We start from the raw sequence: 20,689 nt of genomic DNA, 5'->3' as shown, positions 1-20,689 counted from the left end.
CCAATCGAATTACTTATTTTCAAAATATTTACTGTTTGTATAATCAGAATACACTGTGAGGACAGGGTATATATACTAGCTATTTTTTGAATGAAGCATTTATTATGATCATGATGATATTTGAGTAATTGCTGATTTTATTTTTTTAAAAACTAACATACTGTAGGATAGACAGTCACTTAAAAAAAGTCTTTGGGAACTCCAAGAAACATTTTGGCTTTGTTTGATTCATCTAATGTTCCCTAATGGATTTGCTTTGTGAGATTCAGCATGAATAAGGCAAGTCAATTTAATGATTTTAAGTGAAGTATTTGGACTGGTTTAAATTGCATAACATTGCATGACTTAAGGTTATCTCAGAACACATTGTGTTTGGCAAGTGCTGACAGTGGATCTAGAACTTCTGGATAACCTGACTTCTCTTCTTGTGAATTTACTTAACTTGTACATATATTTATGTAGCTTTTTATAGACTCCTGTGGAAAAGGAGTGCTGTGGAAAGCATGAAAGTCTTGGCTTATGAAGTTCCTCTAACTCTTACCTAAGGTTTACATTTGGTTGTCCACATATTTGCAATGAATTGCTACCTTTTATAGCAAAGAATTCTCAAGTATGATACCATTTGTAACTAGATTTAGTTGCTCAACTGGCAAAGTTTTCAGTAAATCCCAGATAATTCTTTAATGACAAAAATGATTTTTACTTCTAATAGTGACCTGTTGTTTTCTGCTTTACGTATCTATAGAGGTAAAATCACCGTGAAATACTTTGCTATATTTGCTCATGAAGTTGTGCAATACAAAAGTATTTTTGAATTAAAATTTCAGTTGCCTAATATGGCATGGACATACTAGTCTGTACTTGCAAGTATATCTTCAAAGCTTTGATTAAGCTTAGATCTTGATTCGTTGCCTTATGTGGTGCAAGTTAGCCTCTACTTTGAGGCAGGTGTCTGTAGTTCTTGAGCAAAAGATTCCATTTTTGCTGTCGAACTCACTGGCCTTTTTTGCTCTTTTGTTGCCTTTACATCATGCCAAAGCCCAGGGTACGGGACAAAGGAAATGCTCATGTCCATGGAACCCTCCTTGGAAAAAAACGCTCGCATTGAATGCCAAAGAACAAAGTAGGGTTAAGCAAAGAGAATATTGCTAAATTTGTTCTAGCCTGCTTTAAATTCATAGGTAATCTGGAGCACCCTTACTTTGCCAAAGCCATCTGTGTGTGTTAATACCACGAAGAGCCAATACACTCCAAATAATGATGCTGAGAAACAAATATCAAATTCTTTGCTTGCCAGTATTTTAGTGGAAGATTTAATCTTCTTTAGAGAGCAATGCAGAGCTCTTGAAACATAACTTTGGACTCCAACATTTTCATTCTGTCATTCTGTGTTTTTTTTCTCAGAAGCTTTAAATTTGGCATTCTTCACCTCTCTCTCTCTCTCTCTCTCTCTCTCTCATCATACATTTTTTTTTGATTCTGGTGTACAGTCAACTTGTTTGGCATGCAGTTAGCATGCTTACTTTCAGTAGAGGAGGAAAATGGCAAAAAATACCTTTCTTCAGAATTCAAGATAGGAATTGCCACAGGAAACTACATTATCACCTTAAGTCATGCTCCCTGTGTTAGGCTGTTATAGTTGTAGTTTGATTTTTTTCGTATGGGGATGTCTGTATCAATTCAAGACAAACCATCTGGAAATGGGATAGGAAGTTTCTTAATTTTTAGTTAGCAGAGTGGAAAGTTTAAAATCAAGATTAAGTGCAACTTACTTCAAAATGTGAAGGATGAAAATAAATGCCATAGTACTATTTGATTAAAAGCATTGGATTAAGCCTTCATAGAGTTTATTTACCATGCTAATTATAGAGTTTACAGTAAGAATGCTGCTTTATTGAGTCTGATATTGTTTCACATGCCTACTCTAAGCGTGCCTTGATGGCATCGCAAGAGCAGCCCCGTCCACATTTAGCTGCATGTACCTTTGTGTAGCTCCCCGTGAGGGAGACCTTCCCGGGAATTTGTGGTTATGGGGACTGTAAATTTAAACCACTGCTTTCTGTCAGAATTTGCAGTCAATCTGATGGTGGGTGTGGGAGTGTTTCCATATCATTTTAAAACCTGTATTCATGAAATTCTTGCTTAAGATGGTGTCTTTCACTACCAGAATATTTTTTTATTGTATGAAGAGGAAGGTACAAGTACTGTTTCTGTTCTTATAGAGGTCATGATAAATGTAAACACAGACTGAAGGAATGCATGAGGTCTTTGTTACAGATCCATAAAATCTGATACTGAGCTTAGGGAACTAAGAGAAACCAAATGGGAGAATAACAAACTTCATCCAATATTATTTTCTTAACCTAAATAAAACTGAAACCATTGAAGAGAAGAACATTATTTTGCTCTTATCACTATTAAAGTTGTAGCATAAGGTATCATTTGCCACTACTGCTTAGCTAAAAGTTGCAGCTTCTCTGACATGCTGTTAGCTTACACACTGAAATTTAGATGAATGCATGAGTAATATTACCTTAAGCCTAAATTGAATCAAGTATTGACTTTCTTTAATATATTGGGAACAAAGCCCAGGAGACAATGAAATTGGTAAGAAAGCAACTATTTGGAATCCTCCTCCTCCTCTCCCTGAGTCTTTTCTCTGTTTTCTTCACTACATCCCAGTAAAAAATACTCTAGGAAAAAAAATGAGTTTTCTACCATATTGGAGTTTGCTTATGATAGAAAACTGGGAGGAGTGGCTGACAGACCAGAGCACTGTGGTTCAGAAGGACCTGGGCAGGCTGGAGAGATGGACAGAGAAGTTCATGAAGTTCAACAAAGGCAAATGCAGGGTCCTGCAGCTAAGGAGGAATAACCCATAACCAGTAGAAGCGCAAAATATATATTTTTCATACTAATGTTACACTTGTCTTGTTCTGCTTTTTTAAATTTTTTTTTATTGCAGCAGTAGTCACAGACCAAATCAGATTAGGTTGCACATTTTTGTGAATTGCACAAATCATTCCTCATTCCTTATTGGAATTCCTCGTTCTAGTAAGTTTGGAGACTAAAGAACTAATCCTGTAAGTTGTTCAGTTTAATCTGAACTGTGTCTGTTATTCTGTTTAAAGCTATAAATATCTGTACATTTTCAGAGTTTTATAGGCTTCAGTTGGGGAAGGAAAAAAAAAAAAAAGAGGTGTTAGCAAATCTTTTAATTGCCTATTAACAGTCCAGGTTGCTCCTATTCAGAATGCAATGTTTTGTGTGATGGGTTATAGTTGAATGCATAGGCAACATACTCAAAAATGAAGAGCCTTCTGAGGCCTTATTTCTAGACATTTTTGTTTTGGATTTGCATTTTGGTGTACTGAAAACTTACTGCAATGATGACACTTTGAGACATCAGATTAAGCTGCCTCCCTAGGTACACTACAAACCCAATGTGGCTTGTAGGAGATCTGCAATTCCTGCTGGGTGTAAAATACTGAGAAAGCAGCTTAATGGCTCTTAATTGGAGGTATTTGTGGTGGTTTGCCAATGGTAATCTGAAATGCAGGATATTTTCTGCTCAATCAGCAAAAATAGCTGTTGTCCCTTTGTCCTGTTTTTTTTTTTCCCCATATTTTCATAACAGCTTAAAGCTATAGAAAGATGGAGATTTTATTTGAAGCTATGGATTTTAAAAAGCTGCAAATAACGTGCAGCTTCTGTGGCTGCAAATAATACTAGTACTTAAAGGCTCTGAAAACACTTCTGTGAAATAGTAACTATTCAATCATATTTACAATATATTTGCTTTCCTTTTAAAATTGGAAAAGCCTCTTCCCCTAGCCCTCCTGCCACTTGCAGATCTTGTATTTATTCTGCTCTATCACTGACGTCTAGTAAAACAAGTGTTAATCCTTAGGAAATTTCCTTAATGGGCCTTAGGGTTCATTTTGAATTCTATCTGCTAATGTGTTACTTACCGGGGAAAGTGCCCTCCGAGTCTTAAATTGATGTTCATACTCAGGCATGAATTCCTGAATTCCACTGGAAAGAGCCTGTTTCAACTTGTCCCACCTACCTCTGACCACAGTGTCTCAGAGGCTTCCCCGAGCAGCCCAGCAAGATGCAAGGAAATGTCCTAGCAGGACCTCGCAGTTTTGGTGCCCTTATGAACTGGATTCATCATACAGTAAAATGTCCTAAGAACAGATTACCTGCTTATGCCAGGCTGGCGTTCACCTCACATAGCTAAAGATCATGGTGATTGCTGCTTGCAATACTGTAGAATCCTGTTCAGTGCCCTTCAGCATTTCCAAAAATTGCCTGCATTTTTTAAAACTGTGTGTGTAAGTGTAAGTTAAACTAAATGTGTGTGTGTGAGGAGTTTCTTTCTTTCCTTTTTTTTTTTTTTTTTGTACATACAGTTATTTTTGTTCAGGTCTTCCACAGTACCTGTCCGTTTTGGCTCTGTTGAAGATTACCTTTCAAACCTGATGTTACATCTTTGAAATCCATCTGGCCATAGAGACATTAAAGCTACTTTTCCTGGAGGAGGAGGATTTTGCAGCTGGTTGTTGCTGGGTTGGGGCCTCTCCAGCGAAAACAGCTGGTGACCCGTTCCAGTTGTGCGGCATGAGGCCCCAAGTGCACAGCAGGGTAAATACCCGGTGGTTCTTGCATGGTGGGAGTTGCGTTTCGCAGGCATCGCTTCCACCATCGTGCCAAGTGTGTCCCACACATCCTGTCAGTGGTCCTTAAATAAGAAGCAGCCTGTGAAGCTGCTCAGATCATGTAAACTAGCATCTCGTAGCTAAATGGGAAAAAAGTAAGTGAATGAAGTGTTATTAGGCTGATTAAAGTAATGCTTCTGTGTTTTGCATAAACTGGTGCCTCATGAATTGCTCCATGGAAAATAATTAGAAAACCCTAATATTAAATCCACGTTGTGTTACTTAGTGCACGCTATACTATCAATATGTGTTCAGGAATCGTTTCTTATCAGCATATTCCCATGACATTTCCTCTTGTAAAATAACTTGACTCCTCCTAACCCCCCCACCCACTTTCTATTTGCAAAGTTCACTACAATTCCTCTGTGTCTATTCAGATAAAAAAATGCATGTTGCAGAATTAGTAAGAAAAGGTTGTGACTTCTGTGTGGAATTTGCGGACTTCCTGACAGAAAAAAGTAGGTCATGTTTAATGCCAACGAGTCGGTTTTTTAAATCTTCTGGTATTTAGGTATACAAATCTTGAATTATTGAATTATTGTGATTTTTTTTTAAACAAAGTCCTCCTGTGGTGGGAGGTGGGGGCAGAAGAACCAGGAAGGCCACCAGGGACATCCTGGTTGCCAGGGTCTCTCGCTGTGCTAGATGCGGACTCCGATGTCCCCGAGCTACACGAGGTGCCTGGGGTTGCCGTCCCCAGCGCATGTGGCCGGCCGGGACGTCGGCAAATGCCCCCATGAGGAAGGAGGCCCGGGCAGCCGTGACATCACTCGCTTTAGACAGCGCGGCTGGGCAGTTAGGGAAGCTTCGGCCTTTGTAATCCCCCAAAAGTGGAGGTTGGGGGAAGATGGAGGCAACTTTTCAGGCTTATCTGAGGCAGTGTATACAGCGCGTGTTATTGCATTTATATTTCAGTCTGTAACACACTGAGAAAATGTTAGTATGCATACTCACACACCATGCTCTTTCTTTGTCTGACTTCTTTTTATTTATATCCTAAGCAAAAATTTCAACTTAAAAAGCCTCTAGTTCTACTTTGAAACTAGGAAGATGCAGCAGAAGCTTCTCTTGTTTTCAGTTCCTCTAGAGTTTCCAGACATTCTTTTTCCTAGTTTCTGCTTCCTGCTGTTTGTAATTTATTACCTTTTTGCTCCTAAGAACACTGAATATTGTGTGACCAGAAAGCACGCTTTTATCTTTGCACCAACAGTGCTTTTCCTTGTTTGCTCCCCCACACCCCACACATACGTTTGACTTAGAAGAAGTTTCCCCATACCTGGGGGCTGGAAACTGGCTATATTTGTGCTCAGCTACTCAAAGATGTAAAATCTTGTTTTTGTTTAAACTCTGTAATGACAAAATTATGTCAGGAGCTTTTGTTATATTAAAAATTATTTTAATGATGTGCTCAGAAACTTAGAGATACCATAAGGGTTTTTGTGGTGGGGGGAAAACCTTCAAGGGGATTTGGATCTGCCCTGGTGCTTAATAGGATCTTTTCTTTTTGAAATAATTCTATCACTATAAATGACTCCACAAAAAAAGAAAAAAAGAAAAAAAAAAGAAAAAAAAAAAAAGGAAGGAGGGGGTAATGGGGTTTGAACATGTGACCACAATAACACATCATCTTGTGGTTTAAAAATGACCACTTATTTCGGTGAATAATCTGGAAACAATTTGTCTTGCTGACTTTACTAGAAACTCAGCTCTTATTCTAAAGTGCATTCTAATTCCCTGACTAGGTAATAACATTCAAACAGTATGTTTATCCTACTTTATTTGAAAAGATTCATGGTGGGTAAGGAATCACCCTGCCACACAGTGCAAAGGACAAACTGACTCTGTTCTGTTTTTCTTTCACTGTCTAGAATTAATTTTTTGGGAGATACTTGTATAAAAATAATAATTCACCGATGTCACTTGAGGCTTATCCTATAATTTATTTTTACAGATTCATAATGGTTGCCTAGATATTTTTGAATGTCAAGAGATATCTCATCTGATAACTTCACCACTCAGTTCTTCAGATGTTTTTATACTTTAGGTTGACAGATGGGGCATGATGAACTGAGATAGTGATTGATTTAATTCAGAACTGAGTTCTTGCTGTCAAAAATTAACAGTGATCATCTAAAGGAGCCATTAGCTAAAACTGAGTTGAGGATGAAGCTTATAAAGGAGACTTAGAATTTATTTTACTTGAAAGGTGCAAAAAATATCTGATAATTGTTTTTGCAAAAGGAATAACTCATAGGAAAAGGTTTTGAACCCAGCTGGATGGATATCTAAGTCACCAAGTATATTTGGAATAAACAAAGCACTCATGAGTAATGACAGGAAAAAGGATTTGTCAGCAGAGAAGGAATCAGAGGTCAAGATATGCAGGTGTAACATTACCATCACAGAAATTAAACTATGTAAGATCTTGCAGAAGAACTTGGAACAAACAGCACAATGTTTTTCAGCTGTATAAATTGAAAGGGAGCAAGAGATTGCAGTAGTGACCTCTGCAAAGTCTAGATGGGGTAAAGGATAAAACTATTTGGGTATGGTCTTAAAGCTAAGTAACAGATTGTGGATACTGAAAACACAGCCAAGGAAAGCTAGATAGTGACTTTCTTTTAGAAAGTAATGAAATGTAACAGGTCCTCTAGAAAGTATATTTACTGCCAAAAAATTTTTCACGGAGGTTGGAAGTGAATGAAGCCTTTTTATTGGACAGTGATAGAGCTGGTAACTAAGGAAAACAGAAATATAACTGAAAGGGCAAGAGCTCTGCTAACCTACACTCAGTAGTATATATTAGGTAACTATAAAGGTTTCTTATCTTGCATTTTTGCCTGCGGAGCTATGATGCTGAATTCTGAACAGCGCGTGTGTCTTTGGAACAGTATCGTAGGTAGAAGGACAGGATTTTCCAAGAGAGACTTTCACTGCCTCCCTCAGAGTGAAGCCTTGCTTAGCATCCTCGCAGCTGGCCGTGCAAGGCTGCCTCAGCACCTGCTTTTCTGAGGACGCATTACTTGTCTCATCAGTAAGCTTTTCTGGAGACCAGCCTCTCCAAAAAAGCCCTCCAGCCCTCCAAATGGGGTTTTGGAGACCCCATTGCTCATGCTGAATTATTTAGGAGGAGGTGATTATTCACTTGCGTAGAATGGGGAGAAAGAAGGTTATGCATGACGCTATGCAGCATTGGTGTCACATATGATTGTTCCAATGGAAATATCATTTTTCTAGCTCAGCCTGTGATACAGTTATAAAATAGGTCTTCTTGGATTACAGTCCTCTTCTCGGTGTTGCTAGTTGGACACTCTTCTGGACAGTGATTATTTCCCAAAGATTTTGAATGTTTTCTCCTGCTTGCTCTGTTTTACATTGTATTGCTAATCCTTTGACTTATGTTTTAAGGTAGTTTTGAACAAAGATTCTCTTTTTGTGTGTGTGTGTGTGTATGTGTATATGTTTATTTATTTAAATAAATTGATCATCTGTTCCTGTCACCTGAGAGAGCTTGTGCATGCAAAACGGAATACTAAGGAAACCCTAGACCTGAAGAGTTGGCATAAGTAGTGTATTTGTTTTGTTAATATATTCGACATTCATATTAATTCAGTAGTTTTCATAGTTCTTTGAAATATTTGCTGTTGCTCTTTAGTGAGATAAACTCAGGAATTTTTTGTTAAGTTTCTTCCTGTTGCCTGTGTGTTAGAGTGAATTTTGTAACTGAATGTTGAGTGTTTTCTCTCATGTTTTGAGAATGATCTCTGCACATTTCAGGATAAGGAGTTTGCTCTACTTTTTTTTTTTTTAAGGTGTGAGTCTTAAGAATAGAGTAGCTTGCTGGCATGTGAGGTCCTTTCTTTTCACCTGTAGTCAATCCAGTGCTTCATGCCTCACTTTTAGATCATTAATGACTACTGACCTCCTCAGTGAAAAACTAGGCAATAAGAGTATCTTGTTACTATGTTTTCAGTCTGGTTTGTGGACTTATTTAGTCTGTAAAGATGTAACACTTATCTGGATGTTCTTTTTTTTTTTTTTTTTTTTTTTTTTTTTTTTTTTTTTTGCTTTCCTTTTCAGCTCAGTCACTGAAAGAGTTTGCCCGGCTCCTGATTGCTGTTGAAGAGGAGAGGAGGCGACTGGTAAGTCTGATGTGCTAATAGGTTGTGTTGGGTCTCTCTATATTAAATAGTACATTTTTCATTCCTCTTGAAATGCTTATTTTTTGTATTTGTGCAATAAGTATTTTAGTAAATATTTCATAAGAACCATTTGATGTTTTGCACAGGTAGAAGTGTGCTAGCACAGACTTCAGCAATATTTAGTGGTCTGTTCAGCCAGATATTTCTGCATTACTTTAAAAACTGTTTTTTCAATTTTTTCCCCAAAATAGCTTTGAACACTGATGTACCTTTCCTTTCCCCTTCTTACTTTTTCATTCACAAGTAATAAAGCAAACTGTAAATGAAGATCTTATTATGGAAATATACACCAATATTTATACTTCATTAAGTCAGTATTTACAGAGTATATTTTAGGGATCTAGTGATTACATACTAATAATAAAAGAATACAAAGAAAAAGAAGTAGGAACACAAGCAAAGTTCATTGCTTCTCACAAACTCATATGCAATATTGTAGATCAGACTTGTCAGATTTGCCCTCTGTCATGCTGGTCCTGTGCCCTTTTTTTTTCCTTCATACTGTTATTTTTTATGCTTTTATTTATGTTTGTGTTCAGATATAGCTATGTTAAAGAAGTTTCAAATATGTTCTCCTGCAAGTCTTTTTTTTTTAAAAAAAAAAAAAAAGCTCCATGTAAGCAATAAAACTACTGTTTCTTCTTTGGAAGTCAATCATAAATAAAGAGGAAATGAATTGCTCTGGTAAGGATGAACCTCAGTAGGGGGAGTTTTAGATATTGTGAAAGATTAGCTCAAATCCATTCAAATAATGCGCCTGACTTTTGTTTTTCTTCCTTTTGTGAGTGCTGCTGGAGGTGGGGGAAAGTATCTTATGACTCAGATTGTAAGAAATTTATTAATCCGGGAAGAGGTTTGCAAAGTCTCTCTTTCCTGGAAGTAAATACACATAGAATTGGTCAGCTGCTGTTTCTGTATTGCGTTAATGTTTTAAAGTAGCAAAGTCATCAGTATTCATAGGGTACAGTTCCATAGCTGTTATTGCCTAAACCTGGAAAGTGAAAGCTTTTGGTTTAGTTTAAGCTGTTGTTTTTCCTCTTTTGTATGCGGCACCGAGAGGAAGTGTGTGAAGGTGAGTGCTCACATGTTTACCAGAACACACACCGAATTACTTAGTAAGCAGCGTTTCAGGTGAATAGCTTTCCAATTTAGGTTAAAGATTATTGTGAGGTAACTATTAGGAAAAGCAAAAGCAACGAAGAAGTGATGGCTTGACTTTTAAAAGTGGTTAATCTTTCATAATGTGTGTATGCAACTTCCTTTTGATTTTAGTCTCTTTTATTCTCAGATGAGTCACTCCTTTTACTTCTAGAAATTCCTGGTCTTTCTGTAGTTTATAATTTAATCATTCTATATAATATTTTACTTGATATTTTATAGGGAGACAAGTACAGTAAAAGGGGAAAGGAAATCATTACTTTTCAATGAGTCAGAGCCTGGTCAGATGGAGGCCTGTTGCGCTGTTTTTAGTGTGGCTGGAGTGGGTCGTGCACAGATTCAGTAGCTGAACTTTGAGATCCCCTGTCCAGGGTCAGGGCACTGGGTGAAACTTCAGTGTCATGGAAAAATACTTCACAATTGGCTATGAGTTAAACATAATACAGTGATCAAAGCCGTGTTAATAAAGTGGAAAATAATATTCATGTGCAGGGAAACTGAGCTACTGTACTTGATGGGAAACCATTCAAGTCCAGCTCTTCTCTGAGTTTGAAAACCCAGTTCTGTGTATGGTCATCCAAGTGAAGGTTCCTGTTGAGAGCATTGAAGACATACAATTATCACAGTAATCATTTTTGAACAGGAAGAGAATTCAGCAACTTTTTTTTTCTATTCTTAAACAGTTATGTTTTGCCTGTTGATGGAATTAAATGATTATTCTGGGAATTAAATTTCCTAAAATATCTGTTCATAGTAGAGACAAATGCAATAATGAAAACCTCAGGCTGAGGCTTTTGAAAATGCATACAGGATAAAACAGGCCTGCCTAGATTTTTACATAGTTTCTATGCCCACTCTATTCCCTAGGGTATATTTTAGAAATGGAAAAGCGAGTTTGTTTTTCTTGGTTTTGTTTTCTCAGTTTAGCGAGTTCCCCGCTGTGATGGTGTGTCCGAGGGAGAGATGCTTCCCACTGAGTGTTCTGTCCATGGACTACATTATTTATTGCTGTAGCCCTAGATCACAAAATTATTGCACAAAAGTAGGTAAAATGTTGCTGTACTGACCACCATACACGCGTGCACACCAGAAGCTCTGCTATGGTGTCAGTGCACCTACTATATCATCCTTTTCCTTGTTAGTTAGATGAGGAAAAATAAATGTTGGCAAGGAAAATACAGCTAGAAACAGTCAGGCACTCCTAACTTTATTTGTCCTTATCAGAAGGAAGAAAGCAAATAAACAAACAAACCTGAAACCCAGTAATTTGCATTTTTGTACTATAATGAATGCATTTCTTATATCTTATGATACACATCTTTGCCGTAAGGCTTTAGAAGTTAAAAGCAAACAAAACCAAACAGCAATAACAAAAAAGCAAGCCAGAAGGTGTCAAAGATAATTGTGATTCTCCTCTTTTCTTATTCACATTTTAGGAATGCTGTCACAGGCTCCAGAAGCCCCTGGAAAGGTCAGGGCACCATGCTAGATGCTGAACAGATACCCCGCAATAAGAGTTTTCTGCTTGGCAAACTTGTGATTTAACTGGGAAACCTTCTAAACACCTTCTGCCAGTTCCTGGGGAAGCGTGGAGCGCTGTATACACGCTCGGATTCCTCTGCTGGGAGCACTTCAAGCCACCTCATCTGCAGATTAGTGATGATTTCAGAAAAAGCTGTCAGCTGACTGGAAAGCTTGAGACTTGGCATGAAAGTCTTTAAAAATGAGTCTTTTTTTACTTAAAAACAGAATACTTGCAAAAGTAAAAAAAAAAAAAAAAAAAAAAAAAAAGGAGGAAGGAGGGGTGGCTGTTTCACAGCCCTTTTTGACATTCTGCAGATGGCTTTGAGAAAACCAGCTGGCCAGTGTTGTGCCTGTTTACAGCTCCACCCTTTCAAATTTTTTTTCTTTTTACCACTTGAAGTGTGTGACAGTAGAAGACAGTAGTTTGTCAGCAAATGCTGAATGTGTGGGATTATGCAATGGCAGATGCTAATTTTACTTCCTGGCTAATGATTTTGATTTTTTTGCTACTAATTGCAAATCCTGTTGGACATGTGAGTGCATGATTCATATTAGAATATGGGGAGTCATGTATTCACAGTGCTAATCTGTCTCTCATTTGAGAGCTTTGGTAACTGCCTACTAAGTTCTTTAAAAGTTTTTTAAAAAAAAAAAAAGAAAAAAAAGAAAAAACTTTTTGTCCTTGTCCCTGTCTTCTATTTACTAGTACAGAAAAAATGACAAATTGGCTTAGGAAAAACACAGGTCATGAACTAACCTCTTCCCCTTAACAAACAAAGGAAAAAGCAAATCAGAAGGCATTTCTTATGATATACAGCCTTATGTTTGATAGACATCATATTTTCATGTTATTAATTTAGTGATCTCCTGGTAAATGGTAGATTAAGAAAAATCAGAACTATTTATAACTTTTAGATTTTACAGGTAGCCCGTGACTTGTGCAGAAAGTTTCATCTCCAAAGCCCTTCCAATGACTTTCACAGCAGGCCTCCAGGGAATGTAAAATAATGATGTCTATTTCCCAGTGATTATTAGGGAACAATAGAGATGCCATCATTTAATTTTATGTGAACAGTGGGGTCTGGATCAAGGGAGTTTACTTCAAATAATTTTGTTGAATTTGCATTTTTAAGTAAATGGTAAGTTTGATTTTTAGGGATGCATATATAGTGTTTTAATTTCGCTTGATATGTTACTAAACTTTATAATGGAGAGGAATCTACTAGGAATAATAAAAATACTAATTCCTTTTCTTTTCATAGGATTAATGCTGTGTTGACACACAGATGGATTAGTTCATGCCAGTTTTTTCCTCGTTCTTGAGTTTCCCTTTCAGATTGAAGCACTGAATATGTTATCTTTAATGTTATGTTATCTTGAATACAACTCCTGATTATTTCTGAAAGATCACTAAATGCTGAACAGAAACAGGCCTCTCCACTGTTACATTCTTTGCTGTTTACCCAGTTTTTATGGTTTGCTGGCAAGTGATGAATGAGACAGGGGTTTTCTCATTTCTCCGGCATCATATATCAGTGAGATGTGCATGGTTACTTTGAATTCCTGGCCAGTATTCCTGGCTTTTTTTTTTTTTTTTTTTTTTTTTACAAAGCAAATAGTTATGTAATAGTGTGTTTAATGGATGTTTTGCTCTTGCAGCCATCCTTTTGTGAGTATCTTATTACTTCGTGCTTCAGAGAGTTATCTCATTGTGTTGTTTTATTTTTTTTTTCTCCATACTAACATATTCTCGTATTTACCCTCATGCAAGGGGTCTGATGCCATTTCTACTGCTTCCAGGGAAACCATTGACATGCAAAGTTTCAAAAGCTGCACTTGGAGAAAAATAAATGAACTATTAAACCCATTTATGCTTCATAACATCAGTAGATGCCAAAGGATCCAGTATGTTATAGAGAAGTAACCTTTTTTCACATGTATAAAGTGAGCTACAGATTCTGCCAGAAGAATAAGCAATCTTTCCTCCACAGATGCTGCTTATATTACCCAGATTATGAAGGGGAAAATTGTAAAATCACATATAGTAGCACTCTGAGACTGCAGATAACTGCATACACCTGGCATTCTGTTTAACAAGCTCTCTGTCTCTCATAATGACAAAAATAGGATATGGTGTTTTGATATACTTGATAACTGTTTTCTGTACTCTTCAATTCATATTAATTCATATCAATTTTATCATGTAAAAATATCCTTCTTTTGGTAAGAACTTGCCTGCAAAGCCTGTCTGAAAGTGTATTACTAAACTGAAAGTGCAACATCACAAATAAGAGGATTTATTTTCCTCCCAATTAGAACTTTTTAAACATATTTTTAATTATAAAGCACCTCAAAGTTGATTTTTACACTTAATCTGGTCTATACGCCTCTTAATGCCCAGTTAACGCAGCAGGTTATATATTCTTAACTATATTCTTAACCAAGCCTAAATAGCATGGCAAGGTTTTCTGGATTTTCCGTAGCTCACAGGAATTTGGAAATATCTGTTACCAAGCTCTCTATTGAATGAACTATATAGTGGCAAAATAGGAAAACAACACTGATTTTATTTTGTTATAAAAAAAAGATTTCTGCATGTATTAATTTTTCGTTCTCTTCCTGTTTGCTCTCTCCTGTCACAAGTGCAGTAGGCTGTATGTTTGCAGTGACACCAAGGAATTTTAGAAATTATTAGGAAAATAACTGAAAACAAATCACATGGGCCTACATGAATCATTTTGGTGAACCTCTATTTTAAATATTTATACTATGCAATTCTGGTTATTACATATGCAAAGTATTCTGTAGACTGGAAAAGATACAGAGGTGAGGAAGGCTGGAAACATGGAAGCTTTAAGATGAGAGGAGGATACCCAGACAAGGACTCATCAACCTGGAAATGGGAGAGAATATGACACAGGTATAGAAAGCTGTCAGTATTCTGGAGGAGATAATGGGAAATTCAGTATTTGTCTTGTTACAGAACAGGGGGTTGTCATTCAAATTGTCAACCATTTGTCAAGGATGCTTTAAAATATATATACACTTCACTTAGTATTTATTTATGAATTAATTCACTCAGGATATGTGTATTCCTGGTCATGGAATAGCCTAAATGTAACTACCACTCGAGGAACTAAGTATTCTACCATTTTATGTATTCTACTTTCATTGATCTACTATTATTATTATTATTATTATTTATGTACTATTATTTTGTATACTTTTGCGCATTGTATAAGCTACTGATCACTGCACTGGTACTGGAATAGAGGAAATAATATGGTCATTTTTATGTCACTGAATAGCAGTAGTTCAAATAGATTAAATTAATGCTATCTGAAGGCTCGAAGATTGCAATGATGTGCTTCAGCATCCTTTAAAACCCACTGGTTTGACTGAGCTGCTAGTCTTCTGTGGCAAGTTAATGCTTCAGCCCTTGTCTTTTTTTTCGTCCTCCTGCCGATTCAGTCCTTAATCTGACTTCCTTAAGATCTAACATTACCAAAAAGAGAAAAATCTTGCTTCAATTACGTTTAAAAGTTTCTGTCATTGTAAGCAGAGCTGTTACGCTCCGCTTCTAGTCTCTTGGAAATACTGCGAAAACAGTTCAAGAAAGACAAAAGAAAAAGCACCTCATCCATTCCTTCCTCTTTATTCAATACCTCACATGGGAAATTTGTTCTTTCTATGGTTCAGAAGTATCACTGCCGAATCTCTTTGTTCCCACTGGCCTCACTTCTTTCCTCCCTGGAAGTGGATAGGAACGTCCTGTGGACTAAGATGCAGGCAGTGTATCAGCAGGCCAAGTTTTCCTTGTCCTGTAGGAAGATAGGATCTGAAGGACTGTATTGAAATATAACCCCTCTTTATGTTTGCAAAAAGAACTTCTGGAATCATTTTGCTATGACAGAGTAACACAAAAGACTTGTTCAGGATTTTAACTGGTATGAACGAAGTCAACAGAAATGATGGAATCAACAAAGCATCCTGTCCTGCTTTTGTGCTGTATTGCTTAGCAGCTTTCTCATTTCAGAAGCTTGTTTTTGAAATTGTGAATTGTTTCCTTTTCATGTAAATGTGCATATGTGCAGAATTATAGCGTCTACAAGACCTTTTATGCCTGAGCAGCTGGTCCTAAATCATTCCGTTGTCCTACAGGCCTATCAAGTGTGGAGAGCAATTTGATTATTTCTAAGATAGTCTTTGCTGGTGAGATAGACATCGAGAACTTGAATCATAATACGGTCATTTTCTCCTAGTAAACCTTTCTTTTTTTGGTCAAAAGTGTGCCAGAGTGTGTCATTTTGTGTCAAAGTGGTGCTCTGTGGTGCAGCTCCAGCTGGTTAGCTGTTCTCCAAGAGTGAGTGCTGGTCTGTCTTGATGGGGCCGAGAGACATGGGTAGGAGCTAAAATAATTCTTTATGAGGAAGAGAAAAAGCAACTGAAGAGACTAATGGCCTTTGCTAGCTCTATGCCTTGTTTATAATATTTAATACCATTGATGCATCAGTGACATACAAAGAGCATACAAAGCCTTGGTAAGAAGGCATTAATGATTAGAGTTCTTACAGTGTTCTCTCTTCAAGTTTTTTTTTTTTTTTTCAGAGAAAGGAGCCATTGACATTTAAAATAGAGATAGTGATGTTTGCTGCAGGAACACTACACTGTAGGTTAATGTAATTGCTTTGGTTATTTGTTAAAATCTCCTGGTTTCTGTGTTTGGATGCTTTTATTGGCGCATATCTCCCTATGGATATCTGATTAGCAAAGTACTAAGATGATTTCTGCTTATTACAGTATAAAAAGATTACAAGAATTCTTTGATCTTTGCGCTGTGAAGAGTTTTATTAAAGGATTTAATGGCTCACTGTGAACATGATGTTTACAATATTGTGGTAGCTGATGCAGTCCATTAATAGCTTTCTTTGCTGCTCTTAATTGACTAATCAGCAGTGACTGCAAATGAGAATAAGAAATTTTTACTGAAAACAGAAAAACTCATGGTTAGGTTTAAGAAGATTTCTGGTTTACTTTTGTAGTATTGTTCAGTTAGGAGACAAAATGTTACTGCTTGCCATTCCCAGCTTTGAAAAGTATCATTAAGACACACAGAAATGATATTCTCCCTTCAGTAAAAGTGCAAAATCAAGGGTTAGTTGAAAAGCTGTTTGCTCCTCCTCATTTTATAAATCCAATCTGTGTCTCGATTTCACATACTCTTCTTGTTTCCCTCGTGCTTTAGTGTATGGGATCATGTTTTACAGAACAGTAACTTCCCGCACTGTTTTGAAAGGCGTTCTCTGAATAGTGTGCCTTGAAGAAGTTTTATTTTTGATGATATTTTAGTTCATCCTCCTAGAAATTCAGGTAGTTGCTATTTAAGCATGATGACACTTTGGCTTTTTGCGCCATCATTAACAGAGTTTCTTCTCAGATGATTGTTGGTACAGAAAAGAGAATGGTGCACGTACTTCTAAACAGGTGTTTTAAAGGAAGATGAGTTTTGCTAGATGACCTCTGATGAACCGAATTTCTAGCAACAGGATTTTATGTAATTATTTTGTGACTGCAGAGAGGAGGGAGTGTTTTGATATTAGCAGAGGGTATGAGGTAGACCCATTACTTGCCTGTAATGATACCAGAACGGCTGTCAGTCTGTCACTTTCTGATTTTTTGTATTGGATTCTGGATTGGTTTCCTTCTGTCCTAGTAGTTTTAGGAAAGATGCTTCATTCCTATGAATAATTTATTTTAGAATTAACCTTAGCCTGATCTCTGGAATAGTTTGAAGGCTTTCACAAGAAAGTGAGCATGTTTGTAGTGCAGTCTCCTGTTTGTATCAATTGAAGAAATTGCTTTATGACATATAGTTATACAGATAAAGATGTTTTATTTCAACTGTTCTCGCTGGGATGTTGGCTTAATGTTTGTGGAACATGTAGATATTTTTTTAAAGTGCCTCTATAAGATCAAATTATTTTTATTTTGACAGTCTTATTTAGATGCAAGTCTCTGAGCAAGAGCTTTTACTTTGAGCTAGGGCAACAATCTGATTAACAGAGTTTGGTTTGTTTTTTTCAGCAGCAAGGTGAGTGCATGTGCCCAGATCTGACTAAAAAAACAAAGCAAACAAAATGTTTTGCTGGTTGCCTCTCAACCAAGCTGGTTTCCCGGATTGGCTCCCTATCTTTTCCACACGCTGTTTCACCATTGCAGCCGGGGAGGGAGAAGCCAGAGCAGGAGCAAGCGGCGCAGGAGCAGCCGAGCCGCCTCGAGCGCGTGTGCGAGCGCCTGCCCTGCCAGCCCTCAGCTGTGGTGTTACTTGCTGCGCCATCCTCACCGCCTGTTGAGGTCAAAGAAGGAGGTTGTTTTTTTTTCTCCGATAGAAGGAAGTTGTAGCAATACCCTGGGAACCCGTGTCATTGAATCCTATGGAAGGTTTCAAATAATAGTTGCCTTAAGAGCTACCTCGTGGGATGCCTGTGCTTCAGCCTTGAAAGGAAGAGTGGGCTGAACTTCCCTCTGCGCCTCAGCTGGCTCTCACACTAGGTTGGTATCTGGATTTAGAGCCATGTGAGAGCCTTCCAAATTGACTGGTCTTGCTAGACATGTTCCCAGGAGAGCAGAAAAAAAAAGACCAAGAAACTTATATTTACTATTACTCTTAGACCTTTACTGTGTCTTGCCACAAGAAGTGTTACCCCATTTCCTCTCTCTCTTTTTTAATTGTGTGTGCTGTTCTCAGCACAATTATTTTTGACTTTCATCACTGACACATGACAGAACCTTCCAAATTCTAGTTTTTTTAGAATTTGAAGCTTATATAACCTTTGAACATTTTACTTTCAGGAAGCTATCAGTAAAGCTTGGTACATATGCATCTATAAAATCGTGCCTTACAATTTAAGATATTTTTAATATTTTTTTCTAACTTTGTTTTGATACTAGTTAATTTTTACAGATATTTACAAATTTTACAAATGAGATTATAAGGAACTAGTTTCAATAGCTTCTTTATACGTGTTTCCAATTAACTGTCTAAATTTGTGTTGAGATACAAAGGCAAGTCATACAAGGAGCTAATGCTATCAATAGTATGGGCATATCAAATTATTTTTTATAGGTCCTGCTCTTTTCAAAGTTAATTTATGCCTGAATAGTTAAGCCTGTGCCTAACTGGCCTTTCTTCAGAAAATGTTCCTGTGTCCATACCTGTGTTTGCGTTTGCTACAATCGCAGCCTGAGCACCTCCTGGGCTTGGTACCATTGCAAACAGCAGAGCTGACTTTGGCTTTATGCCTGGCCATGTTCATTCATGAAGTACTTGTTAAAACAAAATACAACTTCCAGTTGCATTCTTCTCTTGGAATAGGCAGTGCTGACTTATTTTCCAGTTGTTTTCTTATTTTAATAACAATGTTTTGAGGGAGGCCGGTGAAGGTTGTGTTGGAGAGATAGCGGAGAGTGGATTGCTGTGGTACTGCCTTGACTCTCACATCAAGAAGCTGACAGGGCCGAGTAGCAAAGCACTTAATTTCTGGGCTTTCTTTCACAGCAGCTGCCCTATATAAGACAAAGCGATTCCTAATGGTAACAGATAGTGGAGGTTAGTAGCTGTTAACCCTGTTTCTGCAGTTACAGGAATTGACCCTTCTGGACCTGCGCTGCCTGTGAAGATGAGAAATAATTTTCATGCTGGAATGCAGTGCAGATTGGTCAGATGGTAGCACAAGGCCAGCTGTACCAACAGGATGGTTTTAGCTCGCGGCTTAATCAACTTTCAGCCTCGCTCAGAGCCCCACGCAGGTGTTAAGTGACTCTTTAATAAAGTGGTGAATGCTCAGTTGCCCAGTCCCAAGAGCCACCACTTACCCACTGATGGAGCATTTTTACCTCGTACAGAAGTGATCGAATGGGCTGATAAAACTACATATTAGGCCATTGAAAATATGCACAGAGGAATAAAGCCAATTGAATGTGACCAAAGTTAAAGCAGTGGATGACAAGGTGGGGAGGGTTAAGGTTCTGTGTAGAGAAAAAAAAAAAAAAAAAAGAAAAAAAAAAAAGAAAGCCTAGTCCATAAAGATGGTAAGTTTGCGTACTGTGGATGACAGGTGATGAAGCTGTTTGCTGCTTGAATACTGAAGTAAATGATTTTCTTGTCTCAGCAGAGCCTGTGGGAGGGGAACACTTGTATTTCATCTTTGTAGCTTATTCAGAAATTCGGTTTTCTAGAAAAGGGACTCCATCTCACCATACTTTTTTGCTGTGTTTATTTATGTTATATATAAAGCCAGCCCGATTTAGGCAGATCCCTCAAGCGCTGCCCTCAGACACAACATTCCTTCTCGCCACCCCTGGCACAACCAGGATGCCTTTTGCTCTCGCTGCAGTGTAAAAGTGACAGAGGGTCTCCGCCAGTCTGAACTGTTGACCCTGCCTCCCAGGGTATCACTCTTTAATTTGAAACAGGACACAATGAGTGAGAGCTGCTAAGTAAATATGAATGCAAAGGGGAAAAGAAAAAGATGAGGCTAATGGTAAGTTCACATGCCAGCATAGTTTTGCCATGTGTGTTCAGCATGGTATTTTTGAACCATTAAGAAGCTTGTGTTTTTTCTTAATAAATATTATTAACCGTTCTGACTTGGTTGGCTGATTTCTAATTAGTGGTATGGAAATGTCAATCAAGCAGAATTTTGAAGATCATAGTTTGCAAAAGTGTCTTTTACCAAAAAAAAAGGGGGGGGGGGCGCATCACAGAATTTTAAGTTTAGTTGTGTTTTGGAAGAAACAGAAAAATGGAAAAACAGTAGCCAAGAAGGCACCAATACCGTGAGCAAGACTGATTATGCAGAATGAGAAAGTATATTTTGGAAATACAATTTTTAATTGAGTTAACTAAGAGGAGGAACTAATGGAGCTTTGCAGAACAGGTAGGCCTGATGACCTTAGCTGAGCTGTGGAAGAGGGTGAGAGTGAACAAACAACAGGAACAAGTTTTGGAGAGAGCTGAGGATTGAAACATTTTTTATCAAGTTCTAATGACTGGATGCCAGGATGCAAAATCTTTCTAAACAT

The 20,689-nt window shown here is 37.5% G+C and overlaps 1 protein-coding gene across 1 annotated transcript in view; it reads left to right on the top strand.

The window, feature by feature from the left end:
- ARHGAP42 (Rho GTPase activating protein 42) overlaps window positions 1-20,689 on the top strand; it is a 139,883-nt gene that overhangs the window by 40,608 nt on the left and 78,586 nt on the right. The window contains exon 3 of the mRNA XM_088522332.1: window positions 8,802-8,863. Within this exon, the coding sequence (XP_088378458.1) occupies window positions 8,802-8,863 (62 nt within the window). The remainder of the gene's footprint in view (window positions 1-8,801; window positions 8,864-20,689) is intronic.

The sequence above is a fragment of the Tinamus guttatus genome, unplaced genomic scaffold (assembly GCF_059628265.1).
Source record: "Tinamus guttatus ecotype Peru unplaced genomic scaffold, ASM5962826v1 Tinamus_guttatus_pri_ptg000150l, whole genome shotgun sequence".
In the NCBI taxonomy this organism is placed as follows: Eukaryota; Metazoa; Chordata; class Aves; order Tinamiformes; family Tinamidae; genus Tinamus; species Tinamus guttatus.
The sequence above is the reverse complement of the archived record's forward strand: the minus strand, read 5'-3'. Positions and strand labels throughout refer to the sequence as shown.